At 58.4% G+C, this 22,736-nt stretch overlaps 4 protein-coding genes across 10 annotated transcripts in view; all 4 read left to right on the top strand.

Moving 5' to 3' along the window:
* Positions 1–4,628, top strand: part of UBAP2L (ubiquitin associated protein 2 like) — a 29,624-nt gene extending 24,996 nt beyond the window's left edge. For 5 of the 6 annotated variants that reach the window (XM_079329365.1, XM_079329364.1, XM_079329362.1 and 2 more), the window contains 5 exons: positions 803–1,020; positions 1,112–1,217; positions 2,269–2,336; positions 2,627–2,824; positions 3,643–4,628. In XM_079329365.1, coding sequence (XP_079185491.1) covers positions 803–1,020; positions 1,112–1,217; positions 2,269–2,336; positions 2,627–2,824; positions 3,643–3,738 — 686 coding nt within the window. In that variant the 3' untranslated portion in view covers positions 3,739–4,628. Of the gene's footprint in view, positions 1–802; positions 1,021–1,111; positions 1,218–2,268; positions 2,337–2,626; positions 2,825–3,208; positions 3,260–3,642 lie in introns of all 6 variants that reach the window. The other variant, XM_079329367.1, reaches the window with a different exon arrangement.
* A 2,831-nt stretch (positions 4,629–7,459) lies between these two features.
* Positions 7,460–9,732, top strand: HAX1 (HCLS1 associated protein X-1). The gene is made up of 7 exons (XM_079329450.1): positions 7,460–7,620; positions 8,258–8,469; positions 8,549–8,619; positions 8,773–8,818; positions 8,928–9,043; positions 9,138–9,288; positions 9,362–9,732. Exons 1-7 carry the CDS (start codon positions 7,568–7,570, stop codon positions 9,478–9,480), a joined length of 768 nt encoding a protein of 255 aa, XP_079185576.1. The 5' UTR covers positions 7,460–7,567; the 3' UTR covers positions 9,481–9,732.
* Positions 9,733–9,883: 151 nt separating this feature from the next.
* Positions 9,884–12,307, top strand: AQP10 (aquaporin 10). 2 transcript variants are annotated; one of them, XM_079329401.1, is made up of 6 exons: positions 9,884–10,402; positions 11,018–11,144; positions 11,240–11,377; positions 11,466–11,584; positions 11,656–11,873; positions 11,944–12,307. In XM_079329401.1, the coding sequence occupies exons 1-6, from the start codon at positions 10,232–10,234 to the stop codon at positions 12,230–12,232; spliced, it is 1,062 nt and encodes a 353-aa protein (XP_079185527.1). In that variant the 5' UTR covers positions 9,884–10,231; the 3' UTR covers positions 12,233–12,307. The 2 variants fall into 2 exon arrangements, with proteins under 2 accessions (XP_079185527.1, XP_079185526.1); XM_079329400.1 differs by having other exon boundaries at positions 9,884–11,144.
* A 464-nt stretch (positions 12,308–12,771) lies between these two features.
* Positions 12,772–22,316, top strand: ATP8B2 (ATPase phospholipid transporting 8B2). The gene is made up of 27 exons (XM_079329358.1): positions 12,772–12,922; positions 13,670–13,728; positions 14,389–14,502; positions 14,633–14,731; positions 14,888–14,949; positions 15,066–15,138; positions 15,490–15,560; positions 15,713–15,792; positions 16,007–16,165; positions 16,274–16,362; positions 16,435–16,631; positions 17,345–17,553; positions 17,728–17,771; positions 17,847–18,012; positions 18,081–18,269; positions 18,432–18,547; positions 18,634–18,864; positions 18,942–19,053; positions 19,178–19,283; positions 19,402–19,543; positions 19,619–19,802; positions 19,987–20,210; positions 20,494–20,577; positions 20,758–21,003; positions 21,088–21,226; positions 21,312–21,442; positions 21,532–22,316. Exons 1-27 carry the CDS (start codon positions 12,892–12,894, stop codon positions 21,814–21,816), a joined length of 3,642 nt encoding a protein of 1,213 aa, XP_079185484.1. The 5' UTR covers positions 12,772–12,891; the 3' UTR covers positions 21,817–22,316.
* Positions 22,317–22,736: the final 420 nt, after the last annotated feature.

Below are 22,736 nucleotides of genomic sequence, written 5' to 3'. Positions count from 1 at the left end.
AGTGCTTCTGAAGCACTGAGAGTAAAAATAGAAAGAAACACAAAATATAGAGAAATTACTTTTTTTTTCTATGGGATGGTCTTATGGAGAAAGCAAATGAGAAATCTGGGACCTGTCAAACTCAAGGCAAGCACCCAGTGGGTGTATGACCTCTCACTGACCTTGGTAAGTGCATTAATGCACTGCCAATCTGCAGTGGGCAGTGGCTATGCTGAGCTTTTACTTAATTTAGGAATTGTTGCACTTGGAGCTTTGCTCCTTTTCTAGCACCACTTCTCAGCTTTGGCAGGAGTTGGTTTGTGTGGAAGTGCTTTTGGCCAGCTGAGGATGAAATGCCAAGCTCAGAGCATGGCACTGTGTGAGCTCTGAATAGCATAGGAAGAGCCAAGCAGGTGCTCATCAAGATCAGCATGGGGAGATTCCCCCAGCCCTGCACAGCCCAGGCAAGATTTGGGTTGTGTTCTGTCCTGCTGGTGGTGCATGGAGTGGGATGAAGGGCAGCTCCAGCATCAGCCTGTGCTAGCAGGTTTATCCAGTGCCAGATTGTGGGCTTAGCTACTATGGATTCCCTTTCCCTCTGTAGTCCTGTTAGGGCCAAGGAGCAATTAACAGTTCCAAGGAGCAATTAACATCTTCACCTTATCAGTGAGCAAAGGTCTCAAGGCCACAGTCCTTGGCACGGGCAGGAGGTGGGGAGGGGAGGGGGCAGGTGATTGAAGCTGCTGTTTAAAAAAAGACTGGGTCACCTTTGGGCTTAGTAGGATCTAACATCTGTCCTTCACTCTTACCTCCTCTATTTCAGGTGACTTAACAAAATTTGGCCGTGGTGATGCCTCTTCCCCTGCTCCTGCAACAACTCTGGCCCAGCCTCAGCAGAGCCAGACTCAGACTCACCACACCACTCAGCAGACCTTCCTGAACCCGGCGCTGCCTCCTGGCTACAGCTACACCAGCCTGCCATACTACACAGGGGTACCAGGGCTCCCCAGCACCTTCCAGTACGGGCCCGCCGTGTTCCCTGTGAGTCCCCAGGGGCAGCTCTGGGCTTTGGGGGGCAGCAGGTTGCCACTGCAAGGCTTCTTCTCACTCTCTTCCTCTCTGTTGGGTGCAGGTTGCTCCTACCTCTTCCAAGCAGCATGGTGTGAATGTCAGCGTCAATGCATCAGCAACCCCGTTCCAGCAGCCCAGTGGTTATGGCTCTCATGGGTACAGCACTGGTAAGAGACCCACAAGCAGCTTCCACAGCAGAGGGCTTGCTCTTGATAGGGGTAGTGACTCTTGTTTTACAGCAGTGACAGAGAAAAATGCTCCCAAGTAGTTTGCTTATCCTTAGAAAGACCCAGGGCTGTTCTGTGAGCAGGTCGTGTTGTGCCCTCCTCTGTGCCCTGCAGTCAGCTCTCTGGGCCCTTGGACCACTATCAGAAGCTTAACCTGCTGGATTGTTTGGTTTGTTGGCTTTTTAACTGGCTATATGTGATTAACAAAACAGCAGTTGTTCTGGATTTGAGCTTGTTTCCCACCAGTGTTTGGAAGACACTTTCTAGGGAAATGTCCTTGATTCAAAGATGTGGGGAGGTCATGAACCTGCTGCCTGTCTTGGTACTTAGTTGATGTCTGGCTGACTTAGGCAGGGCTGCATTTGGCTCCCTCTTCCAGTCTTTTAATTCCTTTTGTCCCTTTTTTTCACTGCATTAGGACCCTTCAAGTTAGTATTTTGTCTTTGCCAAGGTACTTCAGCTTTGTACCAGGTCACCTGGTGCTGAGTCCTTTGAACTGCTTTCATTTCAGCACTTTTTCCAGGTGTTAAATGATGGCTGAGGCATCCTCTGGGCCACCCTTTTTTATGGACAGCCAACACCCCATGGGGCTTGTGCTGTCAGTCACTGCACCAGCCATCCCAGCCCACAGCTGAGTTGCCTGTTTTACACCCAAGGAGCTTTAGGGCTGTTCTTGCTGCTGTGCCACATGCTGTGTGTTTGTTTCCCTGTGTTCCCCAGCTCTCCCCAGACCTGTAGTTTTCCATGTGTTTCTCTGGGTGGCAGCTGGTTTATGGAGGCATTTTGAAGCAGTGTGTGTCCAGAACAAAATAACTTATAATAATGATATGGATGCTTTGCATTTGGTCATGCCAGGGCCTGGCTGCCCAGGCCAGTCTGTCTGCAGATTTTCTCTGACCACTGGAGCTCTCCACCAGGTCCTGCTTGCTCCCAACCAACTTTTGCTGAGCCACTGGCTGCTGCCTAACACCCACTTCTCCCTTTTCCCCAGGTGTATCTGTGACATCCAGTAATACAGGCGTGCCAGACATCTCGGGCTCTGTCTACTCCAAAACTCAGGTTAGTGTCTGTCAGTGCTTCCTGCCTTGCTGGGGAGGGAGAAGCCAAGCTCTGAGACATCCTCCCTGGGCAATGAGATGATCTCTTTCCCTTTGGATCAGCCAGCCAGGGAGAAGGGAAACGTTTGACCTTTCCCAGCTTACAGCAATTCCAAGCCCAGAAAGATCCATAGGAAGAGATTTCTCTGTTCTCTGTACCACATGCTGACTCTGTGATGCTCAGAGACTGGGAGGGGCACACTGCCAGCAAGGCTCCCAACCCTTATTGTGCCATTGTCATCTCCTTGCTAGCAATCCTTCGAGAAGCAGGGATTTCACACTGGAACCCCAGCAGCCTCCTTCAACCTGCCTTCGGCGCTGGGCAGCGGCGGCCCCATCAACCCCGCCACAGCAGCAGCCTACCCCCCCACCCCCTTCATGCACATCCTCACCCCGCATCAGCAGCCACACTCGCAGATCCTGCACCACCACCTGCAGCAGGATGGGCAGGTAAGCAGCACCCCTGGCACCTCTGGGCTCTTGCTCCCCCTGGATTTCCCTCTCGGCCTCCCTGCCTGGAGCTCTGCGGTGACACGCGCACGCTCACACCTGCACATACACACAGGGCCAGCAAGGATAAGGTGACAAGGGTGGCCCTGCTCTGCCAGGGTGGGTACTCAGCACAACCCCCCTGAGCTGCACCAGATGTGGCTGGGTAGTGCCCCCTCACGCAGACACATCTGGGGCACCCGCTGTCTGAGGGGCAGCTCTGCAGGCTAGCACCAGAGGGGTTACTTGCCATAGCCACAACCCTGCAGGAGCTTTCAGGTTTAACCATGGATTTCTATTGTCATAGTTTGTCCCTTTATTTTACATATCCTGGTACTGCAACAGCTTCCATATTTGCAGATGATACTGTGCTGCCAACGCCAGCAGGAAGATCAGGTAATGAACTCTCTGAAAATGCATTTGCACTTGCCCTGGGCTCTGCCCCTGCCCCTAAGGCTCCCCAGGATCGCATAGCCCTTTCCTTCTACCCCATGGCCCCCGAGGTGAGGAGAGAGGCCCTCAGTCGGTATGTGCACACACATACACACACACCCACCCCTCCCCATCTCCTGTGCTGCTGCTCAGCAGGCAGCACTGCTGCTCTGTGGAGCTGAGGGAGGGTGCTGGAGGCACCAGTGCCAGGGAGGATCAGTGCTGCAGAGGAGCTGTCACCCAGAGCACCTGGCCAGGGCTGTGTCCATGCCAGCCTTGCCTGTGGAGCAGGCTGGGAGTGCTTCCCCTGCACTCACCACCCCCTTCTCCTTCTGCCCTTTCCCCAGAGCGGTTCCGGGCAGCGCAGCCAAGGCAGCTCCATCCCCCAGAAATCCCAGGCCAACAAGTCTGCCTACAACAGCTACAGCTGGGGTGCCAACTGAGGCCGGGCCCCCTTGCCACCATTGCTTCCTGAAGAGAATCTCAGTGACCCCGAAGATGAGAAGGATCCCAGGGAGGAGAGAGCCCTGTGGCAGGGAGGCCGGCCCGGCAGGGCCCCGCGGGGCAGGCACCTCTGCTGTCTGTCTTCAGCCACTTTCCTGTTGTATGTAATATAGAATTTGTATTTTTTTCTTTTTTTCTTTTTTTTTTTTTTTTTTTTTTTTTTGTTTTATTCCTTTTTTGTTTTTTTTTCTCTCTCTCTCTCTCTCTCTCCGCATTCAGATCTGAACCGTTTGCCGTAGGGGCCTTTTTTGGTTTTTACTCCTTTCTATCCCCTCTCCCATCCAGCTGCCCCAAAATCTCTCAGATCCAAAGGAGTGGAAGCTGCGAGTCGCCTACAGCAAACCCCCTTATTATTAGGATTAAGACCAGTAATTGATATGAGCAGCATTGTAAGATTAATTAGTTGAAGTGTTTTTTTTGTACTGTGTTCTAAATTTAATGGATAAATGTGTCTTGTATATAAAAACAAAAACCCCATGCTGTCCTCTAGTTCTCTCATTTCTCCCCTGCCCCACCGAGGGGTCCCCCCTGGTATTTTATGTTCTCCATCTGCGTCCCTCCATCCTCATGGGCCCAGAGTGCAGGTCCTGCCCTGCTTGCAAGCTGTAAGTATCTTCTGCTTTTGGGTTGGGGATTTTTAAATTTTTTTTTCCTTTGTTTTGTTTTGTGGGGATTTTTTTGTTTGTTTGGTTTGATTTTTTGGGGTTTTTTTTTTGTTTCTTTGGTTTTTTCTATGCAGTCCAGATCTTGTATTTTTCAGTTCCACCTGATCCCTTCAGCTGCAGCCCCGAGCGGGGATTTACTGAAGAGAATAAAGATCACAAAGTGATGTGTGTATTTTTTCCACCTTCTCAGCCTCATTCCCTATTTTTGGTGCAGGGGGTGGGTGGCCCTGGGCAGTGTGGGCAGTGCTTCCCCCACCCCTCCCCATCTTCTTGCTCGTGTTTTTGTCCCCTCCTTCTGTGGATTTTTCCTTTTCCCACCTGCAGCAATGGACAGCAGGATGCCAGCACAGGAATAATAACCATTGTTCTACCCCTCCCTTCTCTGAGACCCTCACCCTTCATTTCCACATTCTGTGCCCACTGCTCTGGTGCTGCTGCTCCTCCTTTTGGGGGTTCAGGTGCTGGGGAGGGCAGTGAGAGCACTGGTGCAGCAGGAACCAGTGCCTGCTGAGCTGCCCTTGACCCTGATAATGTGGAAAAAGACTATAACTCATGAGAAATGAGAGTTATAAAGTAGGTATGCATTTATTCAGCGCTGAGATGCAGGGGGGATAGCTCTTCCCAAAGCCTGTACCACGAAACTTCAAACCCCTGCTCAATTTATCCCCTAAAAGCCTAGGATTACACAATACACTTAATAAATATTCATTATAACCCCGCCTAGTCCCGCCTACCTTCGCTTCCTATTGAAATGAACCGAAAACCCTTTTGTGCTTGCACCTCCTCAATTCGGGGGTCTGTGACAGAGACTTCCACAATCATCACACTTGAACTTCTCAATTTTGTCTCCGGAGCACACATACTGGTTATTTGGACACATTCCAGACTTTAAGATTGGTTCTTGTTGGTTTAAAGTTTTGGGGTTATCACTTATCCCTGGTAGCTTTGCACTCAACCTGTCTGCAAGTTCTGGCTCCGTTTATCCCAAATCCTCCCGATTTTTGCAAGCACAATGTCAGGCATTCCTCATTGTTAAGGTTGGCTAATTTTGATGAATTATTCCTCACCCTCCCTGCTGCAAGGTAAGGGAAAAAGCTGGATCCCTCCTGTGCAGTGTGGGGAGAGCTGAGCTGCACCCACGGAGTCTCACAGATGTGATAATTGATAAACGATTCGTGTTCATCATAGACGTTCTGGAGTTTGTATAAACCAAAATACTTAAAATAAGGAAAGAACATGGACCTAAATAAAGGGAAATATATGATTAAACCCACTCTGTTTAAATCCCCGTTATGAATATTGTGTATACCAGTTTGTAAAAGGAGAAAAAAAAAAAGGGTTTTCCATAGTCTGAAAGGTTTTTTTTGCAGAATCAGATTTCCTACCCTTGTGTGATCAATCCCAAAGTATCTGCTAAAGATCAGAATTCCCACTTGTGTTTTTTATCTACCAAGCCTCGATCGTTCCATGACCAATTGTCTCCAGAGCTGTCCCACCAAGTTTGGAAGTTTTTGCCCACCACTGCTTACCTTGCAGAATTACTCCAACAAAACAATAACAATTATTGATTACTACAAGGAAAACCATCCTATAAAAAGAGAGCTGCAAACCAAGTCGGGTGGAATTGTGGAGTGGGCGCTGACCCCTCACGTTTCCTCCAGCGCTGCTTGCTCTGTCTATATAAAATAAACCAATCTAAATTTTGCTAAATATTGAGACTTTGTTCCTCATTTATAACAGAGAAGCAGCAGCACGGTACCGACAGCACACGATCCGCGGACTGGGCAGGGCTCCGGACACGGGGCCGGACACACACGGACCGGGCAGGGCTCCGGACACGGGGCCGGACACACACGGACCGGGCAGGGCTCCGGACACGGGGCTGGACACGGGCTGGACACACACGGGCCGGGCAGGGCTCCGGACACGGACCGGACACACACGGACCGGGCAGGGCTCCGGACACGGGGCCGGACACACACGGACCGGGCAGGGCTCCGGACACGGGGCTGGACACGGGCTGGACACACACGGGCCGGGCAGGGCTCCGGACACGGGGCTGGACACACACGGACCGGGCAGGGCTCCGGACACGGGCTGGACACACACGGACCGGGCAGGGCTCCGGACACGGGCTGGACACACACGGACCGGGCAGGGCTCCGGTCACACACGGACACACACGGACCGGGTAGGGCTCCGGACACACACGGACCGGGCAGGGCTCCGGACACACACGGACCGGGGAGGACTCCGGACACGGGGCCGGACACGGGCTGGACACACACGGACCGGGCAGGGCTCCGGACACACACGGACCGGGGAGGACTCCGGACACGGGGCTGGACACGGGCTGGACACACACGGACCGGGCAGGGCTCCGGACACGGGCCGGACACACACGGACCGGGCAGGGCTCCGGACACGGGGCTGGACACGGGCTGGACACACACGGACCGGGCAGGGCTCCGGACACGGGGCTGGGCACACACAGACCGGGCAGGGCTCCGGACACGGGCTGGACAAACACGGACCGGACACACACGGACCGGGCAGGGCTCCGGACACGGGGCTGGGCACACACGGACCGGGCAGGGCTCCGGACACGGGGCTGGACACACACGGACCGGGCAGGGCTCCGGACACACACGGACCGGGCAGGGCTCCGGACACGGGCTGGGCACACACGGACCGGGCAGGGCTCCGGACACGGACCGGACACACACGGACCGGGCAGGGCTCCGGACACGGGGCCGGACACACACGGACCGGGCAGGGCTCCGGACACGGGCCGGACACACACGGACCGGACACACACGGGCCGGACACACACGGACCGGGCAGGGCTCCGGACACACACGGACCGGACACACACGGACCGGGCAGGGCTCCGGACACACACGGACACACACGGACCGGGCAGGGGACCGGACACACACGGACCGGACACACACGGACCGGACACAGGCCCGGCCCCGCTGCCCGGCCGCGTCGCGACACCCGGCGGCGCTTTACGGCCGCGGCGCTTGGCGGCAGCGCGGCCCGGCAGCGGCGGCGGGGCCGGGGGACACAGACAGGCACCGGCACCGGCACCGGGGGGAGTATGAGCTTCTACGATGCGTTCCGCGGCTTCTTCGGCTTCCCGGGACGCTGCAGGTAACCGGCATGCCGCCCGTCCCCGCGGCTCTGTCCTTCTCTCACCCCCAGCTGGCCCAAGGCCGCGGCCCAGCAAGGCAGCGCTGGGGAAACGTGAGGGGTCAACACCCACTCCACGATTCCACCCGACTTGGTTTGCAGCTCCCTTTTTATAGGATGGTTTTCCTTGTAGTAATCAATAATTGTTATTGTTTTGTTGGAGTAATTCTGTAAGGTAAACAGTGGTGGGCAAAGGAACTTCCAAAATTTGTGGGACAGCTGTTGGGACAATTGGTCATGGAACCATCTGGTCTTGATAGATAAAAAACAGGAGAAGTGGGAATTCTGATCTTTAGCAGATAGTTTGGGATTGATCACACAAAGGCAAGAAATCTGATTATGCAAAAAAACCCTTTCAGACTATGGAAAAACATTTTTTTTCTTTTACTTTCTTTCTGCTATACAATATTCAATATACAATATTCAATATACAATATTCAATATACAATATTCATACCAGGGGAATTTAACAGAGTGGGTTTAATCATATATTTCCCTTTATCTAGGCCCATGTTCTTTTCTTGTTTTAAGTATTCCGGTTTATACAAACTCCACAACGCCTGTGATTAACACGAATCATTTCTCCGCGCTCCCGCAGACCCCGGGACCCGCTGTTCGGCGGCGCGCCGTGGGACGAGGAGGAGGAGGAGGATGAGGATGGCGGCCCGCCCATGGCGCAGCCCCCGCAGGACTTCGGCTTCGGCTTCAGCCCTGGCTCGTCCCGAGGCGCCTTCGAGGAGCTGTTCCGGGATATGAGCGAGCTGCTAGGCGCCCTGGGGGGGTTCTGGGCCGAGCCCCAGCTGCCTTTCGGTGGGTACGGGAAGGGCTGAGCGGGGCTCTGGCGCTCAGAGCCCCTGGGCCTGACTGACCCACGCCCTTTGCTGCCCAGAGCCCGCCCTGCCCGGCCCCGCTGAGGGCGGCGCCAGGCGGCCGCTGAGGGACTCGATGCTGAAGCAGCCGGTGAGTGCCTGAGCCGGGCGCTGGCGATCCGTGGAGACCCTTCCCAGGGCTGGGTGAGGGGTGCAGGCTCGAAGTGCAAGCCAGCTCTGTGCTGTTGCCCCAGTGTCGTGTTTTGCCTCACTGGAGTCAGTGGTGTGTGGCTTTGCCTTGCAGCTGGAAGATGCTCATCGGGCTCCTCCTGCCCTCAAGGAAGATCAAGGTGGGTGTTGGGAGCAGGGGCTGGGGAGCCTCTGCTGCACCCAGCTGTGCTGCCACAGCCTCTGGGGCGCATCCCCGTGCTGCAGCCACCATCCTTCATCTCCCCCCAGACCTGGACTCGCAGGTCTCCTCCGTGGGGCTGGGCACCATCCTGAGACCCGACGAGCCCAAGTCCCACTCTTACTTCCAGAGCGTCTCTGTGACCACAGTGACTCTCCCTGACGGGGTGAGTGTCCCCGCAGGTGCAGCAGGGCTGTGGCAGCCCTGGGGACACGGTGCCCGTGGCAGGGCAGTGCCTCAGGGCCCGGCTCCCCGCGCAGGCAGTGGAGGAGCGGCGCACCGTGCAGGACAGCCAGGGCCGCCGGGAGACCACGGTGACGCGGCGCCGGGGCGAGCAGGCCTTCATCACCAGCACCAGGGAGCACGGCCAGAGGAAGGACTACAGGGAGGAGGTGGTCAACATGGATGACCGTGAGTGAGGGGCTGGGGAGGATGCAGGGAATCGACAGGGGCCCCACTGAGGGAGTGTTCCCTGCCCTCCCAGGGGAGCTGGCACAGTTCGCTGGCACGTGGCCAGGGCAGGATGAGCTTCGTTCTGCCAACCCGAGCGACCCCTCGTCTGTGCTGGGCAGCTTCTTCCGACGCTGGTTCTCGAGCCGGTAGCTGTGCCCAGTCCTGACTGAGCAGTGGCAGGTACAGGCTGGGGGCACCCTGGGCTTGCCAGGCCTCTCAGAGCAGGCAGTGGGCAGCAGCCTCTTCTCACCGCTTGTTTTTGTTGTAGATGGGTCAGATCTTGCTGGGAAGTGGTGCCCGAGCTGGAGGCTACCCACCTTCTGCAGCACTGCAGAGCTACAGAGACCTCTGTGGGGCTCAAGTGTATGTGTGTACAGAGCAATAAAGTCTATTTATGCTAAATGGTGACCTTTCATGCTCCTTCAGACTGGAATCTCATGCGTTTGGCCTGCCTCAGAGGTGCAGGTGGTTGCCAGGCTCCTGTGCCTGCACTGCTCCCTTCTTACCTCCCTCTCCCATTTCCCTGCCAGATGCTGTGCTAATGCCTCCCCAGGGGCACTCTTGAGGGCCTGGCCCAGCCCAGAGGCTTTTCCAGGGCCTCTTTATTAGTATTGGCTGCAGCTGTGGCTTGGGCAGGGATGTGACAGGGATAAAGGGCTTTCTGGCCAGGAAATACCTGTGCCTGCTCACCTGAGTGAGATCTTGGTTCCCCACGGCCACTTGGGGATCAGAGTGTTCCCACTCGGCCTGGCCCTGCTGGGGTGCAGCATTGTTACAGGGTGTCCCTGGCCCCACACAGGACTCTGGTCCCTGTCAGGCGTCTCCCTCGTGCAGCCATGATTGGTTTAAAGTCTGCACATTATCACCCACCTGGCTCTGGGGCTCATAAAACCTGCTGTGAATGAGACATATACACCACTCTCACTGCTGCCACTGCTGTCACTGCTGCCCCTGCCTGGTGAGCACTATGGGCACCACTTCTTTCTTGACAAGGGCCCGGGCTCTGCTGCGCATCCGGAATCAGCTGGTGCGGGAATGCCTGGCCGAGCTGCTCTCCACCTTTGTGCTCATAGTAAGCAGGGCACGCAGGTGGGCTGGAGCTGGGGGGAAGGGGCTGGAATGGGGATGGGGCAGGGCTGACAGTGGGGTGGTGGCATGCAAGAGGGGTCCCCAGGGCTTTGCTGCTTGCCCCTTGGGGTTGGAGGGGTTTGGGGCTGCACCATACTCAAACGTACAACAGGCACTGCCTGTCCTCCTGCTTGGACCCTGCTCCCACAGCACGATCCACCTGTGCCCTGGCTCTGCAATCAGGGTGTGGTGCTGGGCAGCGTGTGCCCCGATACCTCCTGCCTCAGAACAGGCAAAGGCTGGGGCTCTGGTGCTATTCTTAGCATTTGGGCTGCATCCTGCCATGACAAATGGTGTCCCTGGGGCTATGTTGTGGCACCTCTTACCCAACACCTTCCCACAGAAAGCAGTTTACCTAATTGCTTATAATTTGGTTGCTTTGCCATCAAAACCACAAGTGAAGGCAGTAACCACCTCCCTGCCTGATGTCCAGGTACTGGGGAGCAAAAGCAGGGGGCAGCACCAGCACAGCCCTCGCCTTGCTGCCCTGCAGTATCAGCGGTGGGAGGCTCTCAGCACAACACCAGGGCTGAGGTGGGGCTACATCTCTCCTCTCCAGATAATCACCCTGGGCTGTTCTGCACAGAAGATTGCCTTCTTTGAGACGAAGGGGAACATCGTCACCAGTTACGTGGGAAGCGCTGTGGCTGTCATGGTGGGCATCTACACGGCAGGGGGAATCTCTGGTGAGACAGAAGAAGGGGTCCCAGCTCTTGCTATCCCCTGGCTCTAAGTCTCCCAGGACCCTCCACTCCCAGCCCTTCTCCCTACTCCATTGCAGGGGCCCACATGAACCCGGCATTCTCCTTAGCCATGTGCCTGACTGGGCAGTTTCCCTGGTGGAAATTCCCCATCTTTGTGGTTGTGCAGACCTTTGCATCTTTCATATCTGCTGGAGCTGTTTACATCCTCTACTATGGTATGGCGGGAGCAGCGTTGGGCAAAGGAACTCCACGGTGATGTTTGGGGTGGCCAGGCTTATGGACATGCTCTGCTTCTGCCCCCAGATGCCATCTGGTATTACAGCAACGGGACCCTTACTGTCTCTGGTCCCCGAGAAACCGCCTCTATCTTCGCCACCTACCCAGCTGACAATATCTCTGTCGCCAACGGCTTCTTGGACCAGGTGGGTGCCACTGTCAGCTCCCCCAGCCCCCCCAGTCCCCACGGTGCTGAGCTGCTGCGCTGTCCTCGCAGGTGATCGGTACAGGGGTGCTGCTGGTGGGTGTCATGGGCCTCATGGACGCCCGCAACAAGCCTGTCCCCAAGGGCCTGGAACCGGTGGTTGTGGCTCTCTTGGTGCTCTCCATTGAGTGCTCCATGGGGGCCAACTGTGGCTGCCCCCTCAACCCTGCACGAGACTTCGGGCCCCGGCTCTTCACCTATTTGGCAGGCTGGGGCTCGGAGGTCTTCAGGTGGGTAGAGGGAAGGGGGTGAGGTGGGGATGGCAGGGATGATCCCCAGCCCACCCTGTCCCATCCTCAGCAGGGGCAATGCGTGGTGGTGGGTGCCACTGGTAGCGCCGCTGCTGGGGGCCGCCCTGGGCACCTTCCTGTACCAGCTCTGTGTGGCTTTCCACTACCCAGAGGAGGACAGCGAAGTCCTGGCAGAGCAGGGCTCCATCGTTCTCGTCAACACCAGCATCGATGCAGACGCTGGGATATCGCCCAAGGAGAAGGACACTGGGGAGAACGCGCCTGCCGAATATCCCCCACCACCGTGCGCCAGCAGCACAGTCCCCACAGCCCCTGTCACAACATTAAAAGAGTCCTGAGGGCACGGCGTGTCTCGTCTGTGGACATGGGGGTGCAGGAATATGCCGGAGGCCGTCGCCCCCAGCCCCAGGGAAGGCCAGGCTGCAGGGGACACACGCTCCTGGTGTTGGCTTGCCCCACTGGATCTGGGTCTGTCCCCGGGACCCCCGGCCCTGCAGGGTGTCTCTGCCCCCCGGGACTCACCGGGCTGGCCGGGATCCGCCGCTGGCCCCTCAATCCGTGCCAGCCCCCTCAGCCCGGGCCGCCCCTCTGAACCCCGGGTGTTCCCCTCAGCCCGTGCCTGCCCCCTCAGCCCGGGCCGCTCCCCTCAATCCGTGCCAGCCCCCTCAGCCCGGGCCGCTCCCCTCAGCCCGTGCCTGCCCCCTCAGCCCGTGCCGCCCCTCTCAGCCCGTGCCGCCCACTCTCAGTCCGTACCGCTCCCCTCAGCCCGGGCCGCCCCCTTCAGCCCGTGCCTGCCCCCTCAGCCCGTGCCGCCCCTCAGCCCCGGCCGCCCCTCTCAGCCCCGGCCGCGCTCCGCCGCCTCCCCGCGCCCCCACCTCACTTCCGCCGCCGCCCGGCGCCGCCGCGGCCATGGGGAGCTGAGGCGGCGGCAGAGGCAGCGGCCCCGGCCCGGCCCGGCCCGGCCGCCCGCTGCCCATGGGCTGCGGGGCCGCGGGCCATGGAGCGGTGCGCGGCACACCGAGCCCCGGGTAAGCGCGTTGGGTGAGGCCCGGGTGGGTCCCGGGCCCCGGTGCGGCCGTTGCCTCAGTAACGCGGCGGGGCGGGGCGGGAGGCCCGGGCCGGGCCGGCAGCGGCAGCTCGGGCGGGGGCCGTGCCCCGGGAGATGCCCGAGAAGGGGCCGCGGGTCCGCGCCCCCGGCGGGTGCTGGGGAGCAGAAATGAGGGCCGGGGGTGCAGAGCTGCAGGACTGCGGCTGAGCGGGGCTGGGATGCAGACTTTGCGGGGCTGGGGGTGCGGGAATGCAGCACAGCAGGGCTGAGGCAGCAGAGGTGTGATCTGGGGGTGCAGTATCTGAAGGGCTGGAGGAATCTGGTGACCTTCTGGTGCCGAGCTGGGGGGCAGATAACCTGTGGAAGTACAGGTGAATACAGCTGGCGTCTATCAGTGCAGGCCTGGGGGGATCTGGGGATGCAGAATTTGGGGGTGCAGGTGCAGTTAAGCAAGGATGGGGTTCTAGGTGTGCAGGGATACAGGTCCTGGCATGGGGAGCACAGAGCCATATGACACAACCAGGGAGGCTCCCTGTTCCCTGCCCTCTGGGGTTCTGGGTCTGCCTTGGCTCTCAGGGTGCAGAGGAGGTTGGGGTGTCAGGGTTTGGGTCTGGGGGCTGTCTGCCTGCAGAGGAGGTTGGGGTGTCAGGGTTCGGGTCTGGGGGCTGTCTGCCTGCAGATGCAGGGGTGTTGGGGTGCATGGGGCTGACAGGGAGCTGTGTTGCAGAGGAAGAGCGTCGAGTGCGAGCCAACGCGCGGGAGTACAACGAGAAGTTCCAGTACGCAGTGAGTGAGGGGGGCTGAGCTGCTTCCCAGGGTCCTCGGGCAGGTTTGTGGGGCTGGGGTCTGGATCACCCACCCCTCAGTGGGGAGGTGGGGGGTGGTGTTATGGCTACAAAATAGATGTTTGTCCCTGAAAGAATGGTGGTGTTGACATTAATGCCAATATAGCTGTGGGGCTGGCTGGGTGCAGTGCACTCTGTGTGGAGGATTCAAGCCCGCCCATCCTTGGCCAAGGCCCAGAACCCTCTGGCTCTGCCCAGGTTCCAGCCTGGTCCTACATCCCAAGGTGGATCATGAGTCAGCTTCTGAAGGTGCCAGGGAAGGGCAGTGCTCACCTTGACCTCCCCCCACGTTGGAAGTTATCCTTGGCTGTTCCAGAGCTGCCTGCAGAGAGGGGAAAGGGGATCTGGGTTGTGGTCACCCTTGTGGGGGCCAGGTGCTGCTGCTGGAGGAGGCTGGTCCCAGGGTACCAGCTGGTGACTGAGACTGAGGAATTGGCTTCCCAAGGAAGCTGACAGAGGTAGCACAGGAGCAGGACCCCCCCAAAAGAGTACACAGCCCCTGTGGTGAGCCACAACCCTTGTTCTCCAGAGTGAGCTGATCTAGGGGAGTTATGGGGCCTTGATGTCCTATAAACCCCCTTCTTGCCCTATCTGTCCCCAGAGCAACTGCATCAAGACCTCCAAGTACAATATTGTCACCTTCCTGCCTGTCAATCTCTTCGAGCAGTTCCAGGAAGTGGCCAACACCTATTTCCTCTTCCTCCTCATCCTGCAGGTGAGTGCAGTCCTCAGGGCTCTGAGTTAGTCCCATTCTTTGGAAGTGGGGAGATTTGGCACCCTCAAGCAGGGGCAGCATGGGCCTGGGGCTGGCTGGTTCTCATGTAATTCCTGTTCCCTGTCCCCAGCTGATCCCTCAGATCTCTTCACTCTCCTGGTTTACTACCATCGTGCCTTTGGTTCTTGTCTTAACCATCACAGCTGTCAAAGACGCCACCGACGACTATGTGAGTGTTTCCCCCTGTGCCCCTCTGCCCATGGGGCAGGGGTTGGGATGCTGTGCAGGGGTGCAATGACCAGGGCCATGGCATTTGAGATGGTAGGGGGACACAGGACCCCATCCCCAAGAGTCTGACACTGTTGTCTTTTCCCCCTGCTCCCAGTTCCGCCATAAAAGCGACAACCAGGTGAACAACCGGCAGTCTCAGGTCCTGATCGGTGGAGTGTGAGTGTCATGGGCACAGAGCAGTGGAGGGGGAGTCAGGAACCCTGTGGGACATGACACAGGGCAGTGGGCAGGGCAGGGCTCCTTTCTGACTACAGTTTGCTGTCCCTCTACAGCCTTCGGCAGGAGCAGTGGATGAACGTCCGTGTTGGAGACATCATCAAGTTGGAGAACAACCAGTTTGTGGCGGTGAGTGCAGCCCTGAGACAAGTCTGGCTCCAGCAGGGTGGGTGGCATTCACATTTTGCTTTTATGCTCCTCCATCACTTCCCAGGGTAGGGACATTGGGGACTTCCAACCTGGAAGTTGCATTTAGGTTGGAGAGTTGGAACTATGGTGGAGCCATGCTTTGAACTCTGAGGATCTGGGCACTTGGAGCAATGGTGGCTAGGCTTGGGTGCAAAGGACACACGGGGTTAGGGATGGCCTTTGCAGATGCTCCAGGGAGTTCCAAGGACATCCAAGGGCCAGAAGCTTCCCTGGGGGAGGCACTGGGGAGCCCCAGTATTGGCACAGCCCTTCACAAGTCTCTCCCAGCAGGCTGACCTCCTCCTCCTCTGCAGCAGCGAACCCCATGGGTTGTGCTACATAGAGACTGCAGAGCTGGATGGGTAAGTGCCTCTGCTCACCTTGGGGGGCCTGGGAAGGCAGGAGGTGGGAGTGAGAGTGGGCTGTAGGCAGGGCAGGAGCTGCTGGGCAGTACCTGCAAAGGCCCTTGTGCCAGGCTGTCTCTAACCCACATGTGGTGCCTCCTTGTCTGCAGAGAGACCAACATGAAGGTGCGCCAGGCCATCCCCGTCACGGCAGAGCTGGGGGACACCAGCCAGCTGGCTGGCTTTGATGGTGAGTGCTGCCACCAGCCCTCTGCCATGGCCAGCCCCCACCTGCCTGCCTTCCTTCCTCTGTCACCCTGGGAAGACAAGTGCCAGCCACGTGACATTGCCATTCTGTGACTTGAAGTGGTTCTCTGGGGAGCCAGGGATGGTGCTGGGAGCACTGGGATGGAGCTGGCCATATGGAGAAGGTAAATCCCAGCTGAGCCATACTGTGCACCTAGGTGAGGTGATCTGTGAACCCCCCAACAACAAGCTGGACAAGTTTGGTGGGACACTGTACTGGAAGGAGAACAAGTACCCCCTGAGCAACCAGAACATGCTGCTGCGGGGCTGCGTCCTGCGCAACACCGAGTGGTGCTTTGGCCTCGTCATCTTTGCAGGTGGGCTGAGGCAGCAGCTTCTGCTGTGCTGCACAGAGGGGAGGGGAAGGGAGGGGAGGGGAGGGGAGGGGAGGGAAAGACACCCCCTGATGCCTTCCTGCTCCCCAGGACCCGACACAAAGCTGATGCAGAACAGCGGCCGGACCAAGTTTAAGCGGACGAGCATCGACCGGCTGATGAACACGCTGGTGCTCTGGGTATGAGAAAGGAGATCCTGGGAGCCCTGGCTCTGACCCACTCAGGGCTCTGATGTACTCTCCTGTCCCCAGATCTTTGGGTTCCTGGTATGCATGGGAGTGATCCTGGCCATTGGCAATGCCATCTGGGAGCATGAGGTGGGCGTCTGCTTCCAGATCTACTTGCCCTGGGACGAGGGGGTGCACAGTGCCTTCTTCTCTGGCTTCCTCTCCTTCTGGTCCTACATCATCATCCTCAACACTGTGGTGCCCATCTCGCTCTATGTGAGGTAGGGCAGGGGGCAGAGGGGCTGGGCAGGGGGTGTATGAGAAATTAGGGGTGCCCTCTGGGGAGGGGAGACAGGGATGGAGATCCACAGGCAGAACGGTGTGTTCTGTGGGTGGGTGTGGGCTGCTCTCTTGGTGACAGGCCATGTCTGCCTTCAGGGATGCCCCAAGACCTGAGGACCCCATGGGTCCCTCAAGGCCCCCTGGCTGTGTCTGTCTGGCTGCTCGTCTGTCCCTGCCCTGGCTGCACGCTGGCTATTTTGCTCTGCCCTCCTACAGCTCCCAGGCTCCTGCACTGTCCCCTTCTCTCTCTCTTTTAATTTCTCTCTCTTTTCGTTCACCAGCATGGGTTCTGTCACCCTTAGCCCCGAGGTAAGAATGTGTCACCCCCACCCCTCCCACTAGCTCATTGCTCTCTGCCCTGGGGGCTGGGGAGGGGTTCAGGGTTCATAGGTGTATCAGATGCCTGAGGAGCCCCATGGGCTGCCCCCTGGGTGCTTTGCCTCTGTCCCCAGCCCTGGCTTAGCGGTGGCTGTCAGCAGGAATGGGTTGCAGGCCAACCCCTGGGAAGGGTGTGGGAGCTAGCAAGCAGTGGAGGGGGGCGCCCGGGGTGCTGGAGTGGCACTGAGGGTTTGGGGTGGGCGTGTGTTTGCCTGTCACTGGCTCAGCAGGGTGTGCTGCCCTGCCCCAGTGACACCCAACCTCCTCCCTGCAGCGTTGAGGTGATCCGGCTTGGGCACAGCTACTTCATCAACTGGGACAAGAAGATGTACTGTGCCAAGCGCCGGACGCCAGCTGAAGCCCGCACCACCACCCTCAACGAGGAGCTGGGCCAGGTGGAGTACATCTTCTCTGACAAGACTGGCACCCTCACCCAGAATATCATGGTCTTCAGCAAGTGCTCTGTGAATGGGCACAGCTATGGTGAGTGCCAACTGCCAGAGCTGGGCTGGGGCTGTCCACAGAGTGGGAGATGGCTCCCTACCTCTGTTTGGGGTGGTCAGGGGACAAGGGGGCTGAGCTAGAGCATTGTTGGGCAGCAGCAGCTGCTGTGGTGTTGGGTCTCTGTCGTGGATAACTTCATACTCTGTTTTGCAGGTGATGTGCAGGACATGCTGGGTCACAAGGCAGAGCTGGGTGAGGTAAGTGTGCTGTCAGTTTGACACCTGCCCATGCCAAGTGCCACCCAGATGTAACCCCAGCTTTGCCCCTACCAGAGGCCAGAGCCAGTAGACTTCTCCTTCAACCCCCTGGCGGACCCACGGTTCCAGTTCTGGGACCCCACTCTGCTGGAGGCTGTCAAACTGGGAGACCTCCACGTGCACGAGTTCTTCCGCCTGCTCTCGCTCTGTCACACCGTCATGTCTGAGGAGAAGAGTGAAGGTAGGTGTGGGACAGGATCTATCCCTTGGCTCACAGGACACTGTCACTCACTGCCATGCTGTCCACAGGGGAGTTGTTGTACAAGGCACAGTCCCCAGATGAGGGAGCGCTGGTCACAGCTGCCAGGAACTTTGGCTTTGTGTTCCGGTCCCGCACGCCCAAGACCATCACGGTGCAAGAGCTGGGTCAGGCTGTCACCTACCAGCTGCTGGCCATCCTGGACTTCAACAACATCCGCAAGCGCATGTCTGTCATCGGTGAGGGGCTGGGCGTGACACGGGGCTGTGGGGCTGGGAAGCCACGTGGGGCTGGGAAGCCACGTGGGGCTGCAGCATGAGGCTCATTGTGGGTGTTGGGGGACCAGTCCAGTGCTGCTCCTGCCCCCCTGAGCCAGGCATCTTGTCCACCCCTGCCTGCAGTCCGCAGCCCCGAGGGCAAGATCCGGCTGTACTGCAAAGGCGCTGACACCATCCTGCTGGAGCGGCTGCATCCCATCAACCAGGACCTGAGCAGCATCACCACCGAGCACCTCAATGTGCGTGGGACAGGGTCTTGCAGGCAGGGTGGGGAGGAAAGAATGGCTGCCCAGGAGCCTGAGCTGGGCTTTGTGCCCTGTCCTAGGAGCACCGCTGGGGACTGGGGACGCCTGCAGTGTCTGCCAGCACACCCAGCTCTGACCACTTGCAGGAGTACGCTGGCGAGGGGCTGCGGACGCTGGTGCTGGCCTACAGAGACCTGGAGGAGAGCTACTACAGGGACTGGTCTGAGCGGCTGCTCAGAGCTGGCAGTGCCCCTGAGGCCCGTGAGGATCACCTGGCTCGGCTCTACGATGAGGTGGAGCATGATATGATGGTAGGTGGGCTGGAGGCTGAGGCTGAGGGTGGCTGGGGGCAGCTCCTGCTGACCTCCCACCTGTTTGGGTCCCCAAGCTGCTTGGAGCCACAGCCATCGAGGACAAACTGCAGCAGGGGGTCCCTGAAACCATTGCCATCCTGACACTGGCCAACATCAAGATCTGGGTGCTGACAGGGGACAAGCAGGGTGAGGCGTGGCTGAGGTGCTGGCTTGAGATGAGAATGTTTGTGGGCTGGATTCCACCTGCCTGGGATCCCTACTGCCCTCTCCTGAGTGGACTCTGGCTCAGACCCTGGTTTCCTGTCCTCAGAAACAGCTGTGAACATTGGCTACTCCTGCAAGATGCTGACAGATGACATGACAGAGGTGTTTGTGGTCACAGGCCACACTGTGCTGGAGGTCCGAGAGGAGCTCAGGTGAGGGTTGGGGGGCAGAGGACACACAACAGTGCCAGTGTGGGGCACAGCTGCAACTGGGGGAGCTAGAGATATGGAAGGGCCCTGAGATAGACCCTTGTGCCCCCTCTCTCCTCAGGAAAGCCCGGGAGAAGATGATGGATGCATCACGTTCTGTGTGCAATGGCTTCTCCTACCAGGAGAAACTCTCCTCCAAGCTGACCTCTGTGCTGGAAGCCATTGCGGGCGAGTACGCCCTGGTCATCAATGGGCACAGCCTGGTAGGGCCCTGGGAGTGCCAGGCAGGACAAGGCCCTGTGCCTGGCTGTGTGCCATGACCACAGCTCTTCTTGCAGGCCCATGCACTGGAGGCAGACATGGAGGTGGAATTCCTGGAGACGGCGTGTGCCTGCAAGGCCGTTATCTGCTGCCGTGTCACACCCCTGCAGAAAGCCCAGGTGGTGGAGCTGGTGAAGAAGTACAAGAAAGCTGTCACCTTGGCCATTGGGGATGGGGCCAACGATGTCAGCATGATCAAGAGTAAGGCCTGGGATCTGGGGGACCACAGGAGAGAGAGGCCACACCCCTGCACCACCCTGGGGCCCGTGGGAGCCTCTGCGCTCACCCCTCTGTGCCCTACAGGAACAAAGTGCCTGTGCTGGGGGTGCTGCTCTCCTGTGCTCCTGGCAGCCCTTTCTTTACCCATCTCTCCTTCCCTCCACAGCTGCCCACATTGGGGTGGGCATCAGTGGGCAGGAAGGCATCCAGGCTGTGCTGGCCTCTGACTACTCCTTCTCCCAGTTCAAGTTCCTGCAGCGCCTGCTCCTGGTGCACGGGCGCTGGTCCTACCTGCGCATGTGCAAGTTTCTTTGCTACTTCTTCTACAAGAACTTTGCCTTCACCATGGTTCACTTCTGGTTTGGCTTCTTCTGTGGCTTCTCAGCACAGGTGGGTTGGCTTTTCACACTGGGAGCTGGGGAGGGTTTTCCTGCAGGGTTCCTCGGCTCTGAAGCATGTTCAGGTCCATGGACTCTCTATGGGGACTCATCCTGAGCCAGGAGGCACAGCCTGGCATCCAGCAGTGTGTGAGGAGCCTGTGGTCAGGGTGGGCAGTCCTGGGGGGATGGAGACAGCTCTCCTGTCCCTGCAGCTGTGGGCACAGGGACCTGGGGCTGGCTGGGGCACAGGGTGGGCAGGTCTCGTGTCCTGCTGAGTGCTCTATTCCATACAGACAGTGTATGACCAGTACTTCATCACTCTGTACAACATTGTCTACACATCGCTGCCTGTGCTCGCTATGGGTGTCTTTGACCAGGTATGCAGGGGGTAGTGAGGGGTCCCTGGGTGTGTGAGGAGTCTGTACCACTTCCCTTCATGCCCACCCCGTGGGAAGAAGGGCTGCCTGGGTGCCTGAGTCAGGCTGTCCTTGTCCTTCCATGGGCTGTGGTGGAAGCTGCTCCTGCCCAGGGCTAAAGGGAGGTGCCCATGCCTCCAGGATGTGCCAGAGCAGCGGAGCATGGAGTACCCCAAACTCTATGAGCCTGGGCAGCTGAACCTGCTCTTCAACAAGCGGGAGTTCTTCATCTGCATTGCCCAGGGCATCTACACCTCCATCCTCATGTTCTTCATCCCCTACGGGGTCTTTGCTGATGCCACCCGTGATGATGGTGCCCAGCTGGCTGACTACCAGTCCTTCGCCGTCACCGTCGCCACCTCGCTGGTGATTGTTGTCAGTGTGCAGGTAGGGATGTGGTGCTTGGCCCCAGACCCTCAGGGCACCTCAGGCATCCCCTGAGCCCTGTCTCCTCCTGCATCCCCCCAACAGATCGGGTTAGATACAGGATTCTGGACAGCCATCAACCACTTCTTCATCTGGGGCAGCCTTGCTGCCTACTTCGCCATCCTCTTCACCATGCACAGTGACGGCCTGTTCCGGATGTTCCCCAATCAGTTCCGCTTTGTGGGTGAGTCCCCGTGGTGCTCTGTGCTCCCCACCCCAGCACAGTCCTGCCTTGGCCCAGCCCCCACTGGAGTCACTCTGTCCCCCAGGTAATGCACAGAACACGCTGGCCCAGCCCACGGTCTGGCTGACCATCGCCCTCACCACCGTCGTCTGCATCGTGCCCGTCGTGGCCTTTCGCTTCCTTAAGCTGGACCTGAAGCCCGAGCTCTCAGACACGGTGAGAGTGCGTGGCTGTAGGAGTGATCCCAGTGCCCCAGCCCCGAGGAGAGGAGCTTGCCCAGCCCCTGACCCCACCTGTGTCCCCAGGTGCGCTACACGCAGCTGGTGCGCAAGAAGCAGAAGACGCAGCACCGGTGCCTGCGGCACGCGGGGCGCGCGGGCTCCCGCCGCTCCGGCTACGCCTTCTCCCACCAGGAGGGCTTCGGGGAGCTCATCATGTCTGGCAAGAACATGCGCCTCAGCTCCCTGGCGCTCTCCAGCTTTGCCCCCCGCCCCAGCAGCAGCTGGATCGACACCCTGCGCAAGAAGAAAGGCTGCGAGGGCAGCGGTGCTGGCAGCCCCGGTGGTGCAGACAAGATTCTCAAGGTCTGAGGCTGGAGGGGGTCACATCCACTCCAGTGCAGCTGGGGGCTCCCCTCCTCTGCTCCTGGCCCTGGGGAGGGCAAAGATCCTCGTCAGCAGGGTCCCATGGTAGGAGCAGAGGTGATGTGGGGGCCAGTGGTGAGGTTTAGAGGAGTCTGGACTGTTGCCTTCTACATACAGTCTTTCCTTCTCTGAGGTTGGCGGATGGATGGATGGATGGATGGATGGATGGATGGATGGATGGATGGATGGATGGATGGATGGGTGTCATCACCATCAGCCCCCCTCCCATTTGCTCCTCCATCAGTATTCAATTCCACCGAGTGCAAATGCCCCATCACACATGAATGTATCATGCCAGAGGTGGAGGGCTCTGCGAGGACTGTGGCCTCTCTGTGCCCTTCACCCACGTGTCTTTTTTTTTATATAAACAAAAAAAAAAAAGAAAAAAAAATACCCCCAAAAAATAGCAACCAAAACAAAACAAAAAAAAGAATTAAGGAAAAACCCTGTGAGTTTGCAGAGCGACTCATTTCTTGGCTGGGTTCAGGGAGAAGGGGGGAGGAAGGTCACCCTCCTTGTCCCCCTGCCTCAGCGTTCAGCAGGACAGTGGGTGCCAGATGGGAAAGGGGAAGTGTTCTGTGCCGGGGAGGGTGGTGTTGGAGGCTGCCGTGATTCACTCCCACGCATGGTCTTGCACAACCCTCGGTCTCTGCTTCCTCCCTCCTCCTCCTCTCTCCAGCCCCTGCGGGACCGAGTGCTCCTGGGCTGTGGGTGGGCAGTGCGGGACCCCCGCGGAATCTCTGAGGCTCTTGGGGTCCCAGGGACGCGATACCAAAGAGGAGCTTGTCCAGACGGGTATTGGCGAGGGCTGGAGGGGATTTGGGATTTTTAGAGTTATTTCAGTGGAGGGGATGCAGATCGGAGTG

Source organism: Erithacus rubecula (assembly GCF_903797595.1).
Source record: "Erithacus rubecula genome assembly, chromosome: 33".
NCBI classification, from domain to species: Eukaryota; Metazoa; Chordata; class Aves; order Passeriformes; family Muscicapidae; genus Erithacus; species Erithacus rubecula.
This window is presented reverse-complemented; position numbering and strand designations above follow the sequence as displayed.

Coding starts and splice junctions, on each gene's coding strand:
- HAX1 (XM_079329450.1), top strand. CDS start 7,568: ATGAGCTTCTACGATGCGTTCCGCGGCTTCTTCGGCTTCCCGGGACGC. Junction 8,819..8,927: donor TGCCCTCAAGGAAGATCAAG/GTGGGTGTTGGG, acceptor ATCTCCCCCCAG/ACCTGGACTCGCAGGTCTCC. Junction 9,289..9,361: donor GGTGGTCAACATGGATGACC/GTGAGTGAGGGG, acceptor CTGCCCTCCCAG/GGGAGCTGGCACAGTTCGCT.
- AQP10 (XM_079329400.1), top strand. CDS start 10,232: ATGAGACATATACACCACTCTCACTGCTGCCACTGCTGTCACTGCTGC. Junction 11,378..11,465: donor TGTTTACATCCTCTACTATG/GTATGGCGGGAG, acceptor TTCTGCCCCCAG/ATGCCATCTGGTATTACAGC. Junction 11,585..11,655: donor CCAACGGCTTCTTGGACCAG/GTGGGTGCCACT, acceptor CTGTCCTCGCAG/GTGATCGGTACAGGGGTGCT.
- ATP8B2 (XM_079329358.1), top strand. CDS start 12,892: ATGGAGCGGTGCGCGGCACACCGAGCCCCGG. Junction 16,363..16,434: donor TGAACACGCTGGTGCTCTGG/GTATGAGAAAGG, acceptor TCCTGTCCCCAG/ATCTTTGGGTTCCTGGTATG. Junction 21,443..21,531: donor AGCCCGAGCTCTCAGACACG/GTGAGAGTGCGT, acceptor CTGTGTCCCCAG/GTGCGCTACACGCAGCTGGT.